At 34.6% G+C, this 14,628-nt stretch overlaps 1 protein-coding gene across 2 annotated transcripts in view; it reads left to right on the top strand.

Annotated features, from left to right (window-relative positions):
• Positions 1-14,598, top strand: part of LOC106153706 (insulin-like peptide receptor) — a 33,505-nt gene extending 18,907 nt beyond the window's left edge. For both annotated transcript variants that reach the window (XM_013527739.3, XM_013527738.3), the window contains 22 exons: positions 523-701; positions 2,049-2,229; positions 2,527-2,625; positions 2,937-3,084; positions 3,208-3,428; positions 3,693-3,819; positions 4,394-4,447; positions 4,626-4,801; positions 5,122-5,292; positions 5,496-5,697; positions 5,936-6,374; positions 6,529-6,616; positions 6,852-6,982; positions 7,127-7,307; positions 7,594-7,705; positions 8,051-8,124; positions 9,184-9,326; positions 9,517-9,714; positions 9,966-10,125; positions 10,398-10,527; positions 10,842-10,976; positions 11,275-14,598. In XM_013527739.3, coding sequence (XP_013383193.2) covers positions 523-701; positions 2,049-2,229; positions 2,527-2,625; positions 2,937-3,084; positions 3,208-3,428; positions 3,693-3,819; positions 4,394-4,447; positions 4,626-4,801; positions 5,122-5,292; positions 5,496-5,697; positions 5,936-6,374; positions 6,529-6,616; positions 6,852-6,982; positions 7,127-7,307; positions 7,594-7,705; positions 8,051-8,124; positions 9,184-9,326; positions 9,517-9,714; positions 9,966-10,125; positions 10,398-10,527; positions 10,842-10,976; positions 11,275-11,899 — 3,974 coding nt within the window. In that variant the 3' untranslated portion in view covers positions 11,900-14,598. The remainder of the gene's footprint in view (positions 1-522; positions 702-2,048; positions 2,230-2,526; positions 2,626-2,936; positions 3,085-3,207; positions 3,429-3,692; positions 3,820-4,393; positions 4,448-4,625; positions 4,802-5,121; positions 5,293-5,495; positions 5,698-5,935; positions 6,375-6,528; positions 6,617-6,851; positions 6,983-7,126; positions 7,308-7,593; positions 7,706-8,050; positions 8,125-9,183; positions 9,327-9,516; positions 9,715-9,965; positions 10,126-10,397; positions 10,528-10,841; positions 10,977-11,274) is intronic.
• The last annotated feature ends 30 nt before the right edge of the window (positions 14,599-14,628 follow it).

Raw genomic sequence — 14,628 nt, 5'->3', positions numbered from 1 at the left:
GGCAGAAAAATCTGTTCAAACATCATTTTCGGGTAAAATTAAACAATGCCTTTTGGTAATTCTCTTAGTTATACTACTTGAAACTATATGCTGGCATTTGGTTGGTTTTTGTGACAAAAAATTGACTTTGTATGCATCTTTAAGCCTTCACCCAAATTTAATCAGTAGAGAAAACACAAAAGACTTGAATTTCTACATACTGAGATGATGGGATTGACTGGAAAACATGGTATTGTTTTCTTTTGCCTTTGAAGCAATTTTAGAAAACACAAGAGAATGAGAATAAAGCAAGTAAGAGTTTTAGAAGGAGTTTTTAAGTATCATTTGGCATTATTGCATATTCTGGCCCTAAAAATCTAATGTGTTTATTTTGCATTTTAATGCAGTATGGAAGAAAGGAAGAAAAAAAACAGTTATTTTTCCCCATACAAGGCATAAACATAAACTCAATATCTGAATTTTTCTTTTAACACAATCTGGTTTCAGATTTCTTGACTAAACAGTAATTATTTTTTCTTTTAGTCTGCCCAGATAATTGCCGTGATGCCTGTTACTACCCACCCGGCTCCAACCAACCCAAGTGTTGTCATCGGGAGTGCCTGGGGACCTGCAATGGTAGCGCTCTTCACCAGTGTGCTGCATGCAAACATGTCAACATAAGAGGCACCTGTGTAGCCAAATGTGGCCAAGGCTTACTAGAGGTAAATCATTTTAAATTGGTGCCATTGTAATACCAGTCCAGTGCAGTCCAGTGAGCCGTGACTTCTTAAAGTGTGCCTCTGTTCGTCAGTACATGTTTTTATGGTATAGATAAAGTACAAGGCGCTGAGCTTTACACGAAATTGAGCAGATAATTGGCGAGGCGAAGGTTTTATCTGGCTTAAAGCACGAGTAATTAACCCTGTGCACTGGTGCGTGGATGACGTGACTTTACACAAAATAAAGCATGGCGCGACCTATTGTCTTTTGACAGGAAAGTGCTTTAAACATGTCATATAGGTGTCACCTGCGTCTGTCGTCATCGTCGTCGTCGCCATGCACTTTCACCGATAACACGATAAGTGAAAAACCGTTTTACCTTTTGGCTTGAAACAGAACTGATGAGTATTCATAATACGCAGGTCAAGTTCAAAAATCAGCGTGATCGGGCCATTTTTATGGAAGTTATGCTATTTTTTAATTTTTTCAGCATGTATGCAGCACCGATAACACATTTCAAGGAAAATCGATTGGCCAATTGTCTTGAAATTCACATGAGTTATCAGTCTTACTGAAATACGGATTGAGTTCGAAAATAAGCTTGATCGGTTAATTTTGGGTGAAGTTATACCTTTTCTTGTAAATAAGTGTTTATTATTAATAATTGATGGCCATTATGCTGTTATGCATTATGTAATATTGCATCAAATTTGAAGAAATCCCAATTTAGGCACTGCCTTCATAGTGACCATTAAAGAAAAATCATGTCACTTACTCTTCTTGACATACAGATCAAATAAGAAAACCAGCTCTATTGGATTATCATTTTTATTGGTTTAATGCTTTTTTTTTTTTTTGTAAAATTTTCATTTTTCTCAATCTGGCATTTTCTAAGTGTGTACTTTAACTCTCATGGGCCTGAAACCTTATGCTTTACTTTCATCGGTATTACCTGTTGTGCATAATTAAAATTTGAAGTTGACTTTGCAGTTAAGTATAATGTATTATTGCATCAGAATTGACAGTATTCTATTTTGTGAATTATTATTTTCTGCTTTTTGTCTGTACATTTGACAGCTTTGCTGCCTTGTTTATTAAACATTTTCTAGTACAATTTTTGCTGAGTCATTAATAATGCAAGTCAAATTTGGTGATTGCCAAGGAAAATGTTAAGGCCATTTCAGCTTGTATATCCCCTCTCAGTTACTGATGAATCACTTTAAAGATTAGGATCTTTGTTTTGTTCTGCTCCTCTAGTAAACATTGAAGGATTACCTAATACTAAGTTCAGGGCAATATATTGAAAATCACCAAGAGAATTTTCATGTTACTTATTCATCTCATTTCAGTATGAAGGCAGGCGGTGCATCAATATATATGAGTGTAAGAGCTTTGGAGACCGTTACGGTATACGTAAAATAAATTGGAAAATGCATGATGGGAAATGCATACGTGAATGTCCTGTTGGTTTTATAACCGACCCGCAGGATCCCTACAGGTGTATACAATGTCCAGGGAAGTGTCCTAAAGGTAAGAGAATTCTTTCCAATTTTTGTGGTGTTGTTATCAGAGGTGATGAGATTTATAATAAAAACAAACTGTACTAATAAATGATTAATTATGGCTCTTAGTCAAAACCTTGGTCAAACAACTGATGAGAACATACTTAAGCAGTATTAATTTAACTGTTTGATCTTGTGAAACCCCAGAACTTAAAATCCTTTGCTTTGGCACCATAGTTGACAAAAAGTATAGGAATTCAAATTAGTTATGACTATCATATGTATTTGCTGAAAGAATAATGAAAATTACTTTATGCTATTTCAGAATGTACACAGGCTGGAGTGAACAGTGTGTCAGATGCTGAGAGACTTAAAGGATGTACTATTATAAATGGAGATCTCACTTTAAATGTCATGGGTGGAAGTAAGTGCTTGAAACTCCAACTTGTTAAAGAAATATTGTAAAAAGAAAATCAATGAAATTGTGGAAAGAATATAGCAGAGAGTAGTCCTAAAAACCTCTTATGATGTCACAAATAGAGATATTAAAAGAAAATAATAAATTAGATATACTGTCTGCATTTTCTAAGGAAAATCCTGAATACATATATTGTAATAAATTAGATATACTGCCTGCAATTTCTAAAGAAAACAATCTTGAATACAATAGTCCAATCAAATCCGTGATATGGTGAAATTAGTCTGTTATGCTTAAAAGAGATTTTCTGTTTACAGAAAATATAGCCACATATTTGGAAGAGGGCCTAGGGATGATAGAGGAAATAACAGGATCACTGCAGGTTTCCCATTCCTATGCCTTGTACTCTCTTGATATTCTGAGAAGCTTGAAAAGAATAAGAGGAAACACACTAAAGAATGATAAGTAAGTTTTTTAAAATATTGTAAGTGTACAAACCTTTTTGTCTTGTTATGATTCATATTTTGTCATGTTAGATTGAACTCATTCCCCTTAATTTGCTCTAACCAGTCTGTTCATTATGTGTAGGTATGCCCTCTACATTCTGGACAACCAGAACCTCCGTGAAATATGGAATACAACTCTTCATCCAAAATTGACTGTGGACAAAGGAAAAATGTTCTTCCACTTCAACAGACGGCTGTGTCTAAGTAAGATCAATGAGTTGAAGGATTCCATCACATTTGGCACCAATGTCTCCATGGATGAGGTGGACATTTCGTTAAGTTCTAATGGAGATCAGGCTACATGTAAGTAGCAAAAAGGAATGATCACTTGATATCCAGGGATATTTTAATTCATGATGCTTTTTTCTGATACTTGTATTAAAATGTTCTAATAATGTTTTTATTTTTTTAGATTAATATTATTATATAATGAAGAATTGGATTGATAATTCAGTTAAACATTATGTAATATTGCATTAAAATTGACATATTCCCTATTCTGTGCAATGTCATCGCTAGCATGATCAGTGGATAATGCTGTGCCTTATTAATTGCAAACTTACCTAGGCTCTGTCCAGCGTATGGCTATTGAGTTAGTTAAAACAGCAACTGTGGCAGCTGTCATAAAATTTGATAACTTCAAGCCTAGTGATCCACGCACACTTTTATCCTACGTCATCAACTATAGAGAAACGTGAGTAAACTGTTTGGGCAATATACATATATATATCTCTTAAAGTAACAGCTGGTAACTCTGATTTTAAATGATTGTGATTAAGGATATTGTTCTCTAGAAGTTTGTGACAGTATGCTAGTTTTTATAGGTAATTATATGGTAGGCCTGAAACTTTAGGCATACTATTTTTGAAGGCATTTTCTCTTCTGATGTTCTAAAATGGTGCTTAATTTCACTTTGACCTATGTTAAACTAATGTTATTGTTTGTTACTAGCACTTTTGTATAATAGGATATAGATTTACCATCCTGTTGTATTTTTTTTTAAGTTAATTTTTTAATCTGTTACTGGGCTTAACATTTAGTCTAGTTGAGACAGTGCATCTCTTGAAGTTTCACAAGGGAGATGTGACATCTCAAGTAGACTAAATTGTTCCATAATAGAATTAAATTTCATTTAACTTTAGTGCCTTTGTATTTTTAGAATGATATATGTGGTCCTGGAAAGTGCTTGTATCGAAATTATCAAAAAATTATTGATTATATTAATATTTAATTTTATATATATTTATATTTAATTATCTTTTTTACAGGTCTGAGAAGAATGTGAGCATTCTTAGTGGCAGGGATGCCTGCAGTGATGATGTGTAAGTTTTAACATGAGAGTTAATTTTTTGATATTTTAGACAAGTGCACTGTTTGAAGTTAATGGAGAAAACAACAGCATTGTCACATTAGATTGACTATTATTAGACCCATATGATGAGCAAAAACAATGGCAACATAAAAAAAAGTGCCTAACTGTAATACTGTTCATTGTTTCAGCTGGATGACTAAAGAAAGAGAACCTAATTTGAATGATATGCAGTCCCAGTTGATGGAATACCTTTTTCCCCTGAAGCCGTGGACCTTATATGCTGTCTATGTACAGACTTATACCATTGCTGTGGCAGATAAAGGAGCCATTAGTAATATTATGTACTTCACCACAAGACCAGACTGTAAGTAACATCAAAATACCCAGGAATAATTTGACAGATTTTCAAAGATGATAACCCATTGTTGTTACCCAGTGTAGTGTACCTGCACACGCACGCGCGCATGCATGCTTTTAGATTTAGGTTGATATTACAGTCACATCATTTATTTCTTGCATGTTTTTATTGAAATTGTGCAAAATTTTAGTAAAATTGCAGCAAGGTAATATTTTTTTCCAATTTTACAAAAATTCATCGCACTCTCCAGAAGATTTGTGTGTGAGAGCATTTCTGTTTAATTATCCCCTGATGTTGGTTAATTATCAATGCATAATTGGTTTCAGCTCCTACACCGGCAGTTGATGTTGAAGTGGAAGCCACCATGGAGGGGGAACTGACAGTTACATGGAAACCGCCAAACAAACCTAATGGCAATGTTACACATTACATGGTCTATTGGACAATAGCAGAGATCAACAAGGAGGAATACGATGACAGGAATTACTGCATAGACAGTAAGTATCTTATAAACTTGGCTGGCGGACATTTCTTAGGAGTGGGTACCTAACACCCATTGTAAAGAACATTGTATCACAGTAGTAGTAAATCATGGCCCAGCACTCCAACACAAGCACTGCTTCTACAGCATCAATAATCCAGCAGGACTAGTGCCAAATATTCCTAGTTTGCAAACAAATAAGCTCTTATAATTTTTCAGCATTACAAGCACAGCATTTGGATGTCACTACAAATGAAAAAGAGACAGAACAGGAAAAGAAACCCAACATCACTGGTGTTTGTGACAGAGAAACTTGCTGTGCTTGTCCCAAGTCAGAAAAGGCTACAAAAGAGGATGAACGCAATCGAAACATGCAAATTGAATTTGAGAACTTCTTACATGGTGCGGTGTATATAAAAAGGTATGATGATACAGTATCCATGCTTGAATTGTATTTTAATGATAATTGTTTTGCTTTTTGTCAATTGTTATAAATTGTAAACTTATTCTTTAAGTATTTTTATTATTTGTAAAAAGAAAAGCGTGTTATTAGGTTTGTTTGTCATAGTTGTATGCTGAAGCTAAATTGATGGTGCTTTGTAAGCAGGTTTCTTTGGTAGCTAACAGATATTTAAAAAGTACATATTCTTGTTTTTTAGGCCCGAGAATCAAAATGAAGTGAATGAGACTGAAGAGACAACAAAGAGACTGAAAAGAGAAACTCATCAGCGCTATGTTAGAGACCAAATTGAAAAGGATGATTTAGGTTACAAAAAGAAAGAACTAGAAAAATTAGAAAAGTTGCTCGAAGAAGTCAAAAGGGAGCTTAATGAAAATATGGGCAAAGAAAATGAATATCCACTCAATAAAATTTCAAGACGCCATAAAAGAGAATTTGAAAGGACTTTTCCAAGGAATTCAGACCAGCTTCCACCAACCAATGAAACATCAGAGGATGTGACATCTGTTTCCCCAACTAGTTCTAGCACTGTGGTGCCTCACAACCACACAGATGCAGTCTACAAGACATCTACTGTATACGGGGGCACGAGGATTGTACTACCAAATCTGAAACATTTCACCTTCTACAGGATTGAGGTGAGTCAAATTTGTCTGAAGTTTGTGTTGTGGGAGGTTTAGTTGATGGCTTTCACAGAGTTTTATACAAATATAGACCCTGCAGGATTTGTATATTATTTGATGGTTGATAACTGTTTTTCATTAAGATGTAAATTAATGTGATTTTTTACAGATAATTGCATGTCAAGAATATGATGAAACGACCAGAAAAAAGTTATGCAGCAGTAAAGCTATTGCTAATAAGAGAACCAGGGCATCAAGTAAGTGAAAACAGGCTTTTACCTCGGTTTCCTTGCAAATAAACGATAAACGATGAAAATGAAATTCCAATGTTTCTCAAGACTCACTTTGTTCCTGTTATTTTGAAATTTGTAACTTAACAGCATTTTTTATTGTAGCTGAACAGCTTTGATTAAAGCTGCATTAAATCTAGGATACACTGGGATCAGCAACTTCGATGTAAGCATATTATAAAGTACTTTTCCTTCTTTCCAGGGATGGCAGATCGTGTGGATTCTGTGAAAGTGGTGGTGAACAGTTCCCAGGAGGTGTTATTTCTGTGGTCTGACCCTCCAACCCCTAATGGTGTTTTGCTAACATACACAATCACATATCAAAATGTGCTGGTATGTCTCCTTTATGTTTCTCTTTTGAATTATGTATATATACCACAAGTAAAAAAAATACCAGTTTTATATATAGTTTACAGTTTAAGAGAGAATTTTTGCTAGAGAAATTTTGTTGACGCTTTTACTTCTTCCTTATAATAGCAACCTGAAGAGGTGAAAAGCCCTTGTATTCCACACAAGAAGTACAGAGAAATTGGTGGCTACAGGGCAAAAGGCAAGCTGACACCAGGAAACTGGAGTGTCAAAGTCTGTTCCACTTCCTTAGCTGGTACAAGCAATGACTCCTGCTCAGACCTGCATTATTTTATTGTTCCTAAACCAGGTGGGTTGTTACATGAAGGGAATTTGTCTGTAAAGAGCTTTATTTTCCCTTTTGAGTGACACGTGATGGAGTTAATTTAGCTGAAGTGCTCTTCGAAAAGGTCTCACAGGTTGTTTAGGGAAATCAGGTGATTAGTTTTAATTTTATTGGCATTACGGACAAAATGCGTTTGCAGTGTCTATGGTATGTCAGTGATTTAACTTTGGTCTCCCATAATCTCTTTCAAAATGAGTATGTTCCAGAATTTTTTTAAAGTTAAAATGTGTATATTTTTGTATACTTGCAGCTGCTGCAGATACTTTCATGTCCCCAGTCAACATAGCCATCATCTCGGTATCAGTGGTGATAGTGGTGGTGATAGTTGTGATAACTTCTGGGGTGCTCTTTGTCAAATACAGGTTAGTCAGCACTGGCCAAACTATTTGTTCACGTTCAAGACTGTAACAGGCATGTGACATTCAATACCTTGTACTATAGAGATAATTATTCAAAAATAACTAGTGTAAAATCTACTGCCAACATCCTGGCAGCTACACAGCCTGTCAATATTTTTGCATATTTATTAATCCCTTTCACATAACTTATTTTGAAACTATGATAAGTAATCGTTTTTTCTTCCCATTGATTACCAAAATAATAAGCCTTTGATGCTGTCAGATGTTGTTGATCTATCTCAAAAAGAAATTCGTTATGCTTTTTTTTTCTCTGATACACTGCTATTTAAAGATGACTTTTTAATTTAGACTGAAGAAAAACCAACTGCCAGTGGATGCCCTGTACACATCTTGTAATCCGGAGTACCTGAGTGCTGGAGATGGTGAGTCATACATATTTCACTGCCACAGCCAATGCAGTCACATCTAAAACATTTACGCACCACCCCAAACATTTAGGAAAAAATGTTATGGATGATGCCATTATTACAATCATTACTCCTAAAAGCTCTTTTTCACACACTGTATTAGTTAATATTTTTCAATTTACAGAAATTTGATTATCACATGATTTACTTTTTATGTAAAGACAGATGCATTTCTTATCATTTTTTAACTTACAAGAATGATTCTTAGGATTGACATACAGCTCAAATTGGAGAACCAGCTCTTTTGGATTATCATTTTTTATTGGATTTGTGCAATTTTTTGTGAAATTTTCAATTTTCTCATTCTGGCATTTTTAAAGTGTGAACTTGAACTGTCATGGACTTGAAGCCTTATGCTTGCTACACATTTTACTTATTTCAGTATTACCTGTTGTGAATAATTAGATTTGATATTGACTTTACAGTTAAGCACAATGTATTATTGCATCAGAATTGACAGTAGCCTATTTTCTGCGTCATCGTTTTCTGTTTTTTGTCTGTACATTTGACAGCTTTGCTGCCTTGTTTGTGTTAAATTGAAAGGGGTATATTATTTCAATGGTAATTCTCCGACTTTAAAAGGATAACAACTCTTGGTAAGAGATCTATATTTCACAATAAATACATTGTAAACAACTCATAGAAATGTAACCTATTCTTTTTTACCACAAAAAAAAAAAAATGGCAGTTATAGCAATTCTGAAATCTGTGCCTGTCATTGAACCATTTGACCTCCAAAGATGGCTATACTCTGTAATAATCTCTTTAGAGATTATTACAAAAAAAAAAACTTTTTAGGAAAAAACAGGGACTAATTTTGAATGTGAAAATGAATTCATTAATCATTGGTTATTATGGGAAAATTATCGTTTACCCCTGAAAAATTCATGTTTTGGCCAAACAAACAGTTGTTATCCTTTTAAACTAGGCTGTGATTTTGGTTAGATAAGAAGACAGTTAAGTAAATTAGAAGCTTTTAAAATGGTTATAATATGATATTATTTATCTACTCAGTATACATACCTGATGAGTGGGAAGTGGACCGTGACAAAATTTCCCTTATTCGAGAGCTTGGCCAGGGATCTTTTGGTATGGTTTATGAGGGTATAGCCAAAGAAATAGTAGAGGGAGAGCCACAAGTGCGAGTGGCAGTGAAGGTAAGGACTCGCTAAGTCTGCATACTTACACCATTAAACATGTTTTATATAAGTTTGGTTTTATCAGAAATTATATACAAAAATGAGTCAAAATTATCAATTATCAAATTTGACACGCATAAAAGAGAGTGCAGTTAATAGATGGATTTTGTGCCAATGTGACGTGAAAGCTACAATTGTTTGTTTCCAGACTGTAAATGAAAATGCCTCGATTCGTGACCGCATAGAGTTTCTGAATGAGGCATCAGTGATGAAGGCATTTAACTGCCACCATGTGGTGAAGTTACTGGGTGTGGTGTCCAAGGGGCAGCCTACTCTGGTGATCATGGAGCTTATGGCTGTGGGAGATCTGAAAAATTTCCTTCGGAAACATCGGCCTGATGAACCGGTCAGTGTATATGTCTGCACCTGTGAAAAATAAGAAATATATAATTATGTTATTATGTGGTTATTTAGAAATGAGAGGGTTTCTAATTTAAAATGGTTGTTCAGCATAATAGATAAAACTTAAGTAAAGAAAAGCATCAGTATGTCTTCATCCATTTAACAAAACATGGATTTATCTATATAAATACTTTGTTTAAACTTGATTTTTCCTTATTCTGATATTTTATGAATGATGCCTTTACATCTCCACAGGACAATGAGGGGCGTCAGCCACCAGATCTTCCAGAAATCTTAAGAATGACTGGTGAAATAGCTGATGGAATGGCATACCTATCTGCCAAGAAATTTGTCCACCGAGATTTAGCAGCCAGAAACTGCATGGTGTCAGATAATATGACTGTAAAAATAGGAGGTAAACATTTTCACTGCATAACGTAATCTCTCTCTCTCTCTCTCTCTCTCTCTCTCTCTCTCTCTCTCTCTCTCTCTCTCTCTCTCTCTCTCTCTCTCTCTCTCTCTCTCTCTCTCTCAAACTTTTGATCAGCAGGATAGTTGCATGCTCCTTGTAAGAGAATATTTTTTTAACCTTTTTTTTTTTTCCAAAGAATGTTTATACATGAATGTTTATTGAATAACATTTTTCATTAAGTCTAGTCACTGTTTATAAACATATTTTTCTTTCAGATTTTGGAATGACCAGAGATATTTATGAGACAGATTACTATAGAAAAGGTGGAAAGGGATTGTTACCCGTGAGGTGGATGGCACCCGAGTCATTGAAAGATGGCATATTTACTAATGCATCCGATGTGTGGTGAGTGATGCTAAGGAAGTAACCTATGAATATGTTTCTTATATATTTCCCTTATTTATTTTTGCTACATTTATTTCTTTGTAAATTTTGAGAAATGCAAATCTCTTCAAACAGGAAGTACATATTTTATATTAATCTCTCTAAACAGTTTGTTTTCAACAAGTAGATAGAGAATATATGAAATGAAGGTGACCCTGTTAATCTCCCTTCATCTGTAGACATGTTTTAGTATAAAACTGATTAATGTAAGTAATATTTCAGAATGAGAACAGGTAGAATTAGTTATTCATTCTTTATTCATTCATTCTCCACAGGTCTTTTGGTGTAGTGTTATGGGAAATGAGTACCCTAGCTGCCCAGCCATACCAAGGCTTTGCTAACGAACAAGTCCTGAAATATGTCATTGATGGACACATCATTCCAAAACCAGATGGATGCCCAGACAAGTTGTAAGTTATACAGGATTAAACAAAAGGAGGATATAGTTTACATCACCAAACAGGATGGCATTACATGTTTGCTTTATATGCTTTTATACTTTTGTAAAGTTTTGTATAGATTTTAAGAAAAATGCAAAGGCCACAGGGATGTTTCTTGATATGAAAAAAGTAAGCAATGCTTTCGGTATTCAGAGATGTTTCTGTTTCACTTTTTGCTGAATTTGTATCATTTGTTTCCCAACATACACAAATGGCAAAAGTAAAATGCAAGAAGAGTGCAGATTTCATCAGTGTCTATTTATTTCAGATATAAAATAATGCTGAAGTGCTGGAAATATTATCCAAAGCAGAGGCCAACTTTTTGCCAAATTTTGGAGCATCTTTCCCAAGACCTGCCCGATTCTTTCCATGCAGTGTCCTTCTTTGACAGTGAGGAAAATGCATATCAGTCTACACATGAAGACACATGGGGAGATGATGATGAGGTGTTTGAAAATTCGCCAGGTGCTCGACGAAGGCAGACTGCGTCAGACTACATGGAAGCTGACTATTCACAGCAGCCCCTCACTGATCCTCATGGATCTTCTCAGCAAGAGACTGACAGTGGAGAAGAGGACATCCACATTAACCTTAGTAACATCAACATTACCGAGAATCACCTTGAAAATCACTCGGACACAGAATCAAAAAGTGGCAAAAGCGTCTCTTGCGAGTGCATTAAACAGACACTTCAAAATGAAATGAAAAAGAGACGGCGTTCGAGTGGCACCAACTCCACGAATATTCCATACCCAAGTGCAATAAACTCAAATGAGGGGAGCAAAGGCAGTAGCAAAAGTAGTAGTAGTGGAGGTGGGGGCTATGCCCACATGAATGGGCTGGTGAATGGGCATATCAATGTTCACTTACCCACCCAGTCAACCCAGTGCTAGTAGTACAAGTAGCGAGACAGAACATAAAAGTGTAAATATTAGTATGTACAGGAACTGACATTTCAGTTGTCCAACCATGACGGAAAGTTTGGATGAACATGGATGGATGGGTGGATGAAGGAGCAGGTATTTAACATGTAATGCATAGCAGCAGGCAGGCCCTGTGAACCATATAGAAAACACCAGCACAGCACTGTCAGTGCTACCGGCATTAGACCACAGAGAATTTGTCCTCCCTTAGTGAACATATCACCTAAGTCTCCTAAATACTTTTCAGATGGACATGTATAGAGATAATGAATGGTCAAAATTACTCCAAGCTAATAGCTTTTATAGCCAGCAAATTATGTTTAAAACGTTAATGGATACAAGTATAGTCATAACTTCAAAGCTCTTCTTGGTGTTAATTGTTTTTGGTCACTGCTCCAACATAAGAGGCAATTTTTTGTTTTGTCAGGAATTGTGTATTAATGTATTAGACATTTTAATGTCTTCTATATTTTAAATCAAGTTTAAATTCAGATGCGTGATGTTAATGTGCTGATAAATTTGACCAGGCTATTGAATTTCTTATACTTTTTCTTTCTCTTGTGAAGTCAGCCAGCCAATTATTTACACCAGACCATTATTTAACTTACACCAGCATTTCTTTATTTTGGGTTTTTACATGATTTTGATTTAAACTGATGCAAATATTTACACCAGTCTACAGATATTTGTAATTTGAAAAGAATTGCACCTTGAATACACCAAATTGAGAAAAAATTTAATGGAATTGCTTCATGTAGCAGTCATTAATTATAAGATAATTATGGCCCTGACACACACTTCTAGGTCATATTTTTAACCAACATTTTTCTGTAGTAATTCTTTTCTCTTTTAGTACCTAGAATGTATTTTATTGAATTATAATATGGGGACAACAATTTTTTTACAATACTTAGAATGTTTTTAGAATGTTACTTTTATTTGTGACTTTGTTTAAATGATATGATTGTGCTGTTGATGCCCTTATTTTTTTCTTTTTTCTACCTATTTTCTGTTTATCAAATCAAAGAATTAAACAATTGTTCATTGATTTTTAACTGGAAAACATGCTAAGGAGAATCATCACTATTGATACATTGTTATGGATTATTTACAGAAATTAATTGAAATCACTAGAAAAAAAATCAATATTCGATTCACCAATGACATTTGTGAGTGCATATTTATTTGAGTTAAAAGGTACACAAAAGATAAATTAATTGCCACATAGTAGGGATTGACAGGCTTATAGTATGGAGTAGTGGGAGAACCATACCCAGTAGTATTGTTGAACTATGTCTTTTAGATTATTAAGTGATGAAATTTTCCAGCTAAATCCCTGGTAAATCAACATTTGGTAATAAACCTGTTGGACCTCTGCTTTTCATAGCAGGGACTGTACAAACCTCATTCAAATCCTAGGTGCACTTACAACTGTTTTAATCAGGAAATAGATACAGGATTTCATGGATTGACCTCTTGCTTGCCTTATTCTACCTCTGTATTTTAGACAGAAGCCTAGCCTTGTCCCTCCAGTGATCAAGAATATTTTAATAGTGTTACATGGTTTTAATGAACATGGCTTTATGGTTACAATTATAATTATTGTCATAATTTTAATTCTTTATGTGGAAATCTCATGTATTTGTGAAATCATGCTACCTCCAAATGATTTTTGTCATGGTTGAAAACACTAGAAATTAAACAATGAGTAAGATACGAATGCATTATTTATTCAAGGCCATTTACATTAGATTAACATTTTATTAGACTTGCTGAGCTTGTGATAGAGCCAGTGAGGTCTATGTTTGTATAGTCTGCTGTTTTTGTTGTTTTGTTTTTGTCATCAAGACTACATCTATGTTGCATATATTGTATAGGGTCCTTTCAGGTCATCTGTGCATGCCATCTAGTCCTTATTTTCTGTATGAATAATGGTACTGATTATACACATAAAATGTACTTGAACAGATCATGCTGTTAAAAATGGTTTAATGTTCCAGGCAGATGATATAATTATTGTTCCTTTTAACCATGTTCATTGTTAAAGGGCAGAGTTGTTTCAATTTTCCTTATCGGTAAACTTTTCTATTGAAGTGTAGAATATTGTACATGCAAAGCTTATGAACCTGAATGAGTTGTCATCTGTGAAATGAAGTCTGTGGTATGCATCTAAATTGTTAGAAGTATGGTAAGAAAAATTTTAAATGTCAGTGATTAAATGTGGCAATGTGCTGGTTACGCCATGGCTTACTGCAACCTAGATATATAACATTGCCATGGAAGCATATGAAAGAGCAAGATTGATGTGCCGCCAGAGGATTTTACAATATATTCATTTTCATTAATTTAAGCACCATAAAGATAATTGTACAGAAAGCTGTAAACAAATTTACATGTATATATTTTGACCACCTTACCTAATTTATGAATTAGAGCTGTGCATGTATTTTATGTGCTCAAATTTATTCTCGGCTTTTGTTCACTTATCTTGCCTTAAGTTTTAACCTTTGATGTGACTGCTGCAGTAGAAATATATCATGTGTATATATTGTTCTTGAGGGACTGAACTACAACTGCCAGTTTTTCTTAACTGGGCAAGACATTAGTGTTTTTAATGGTATTCTGAAGACCAAATAGATATCAGAATAAAATGGAGCTCAGGCTTGACAGATGTTGTTTTGTGTTTTGTAATGCCTTTC

This window comes from Lingula anatina, chromosome 1 (assembly GCF_051362555.1).
Source record: "Lingula anatina isolate TDL-2025a chromosome 1, LinAna3.0, whole genome shotgun sequence".
Taxonomy (NCBI): domain Eukaryota; kingdom Metazoa; phylum Brachiopoda; class Lingulata; order Lingulida; family Lingulidae; genus Lingula; species Lingula anatina.
The sequence above is the reverse complement of the archived record's forward strand: the minus strand, read 5'-3'. Positions and strand labels throughout refer to the sequence as shown.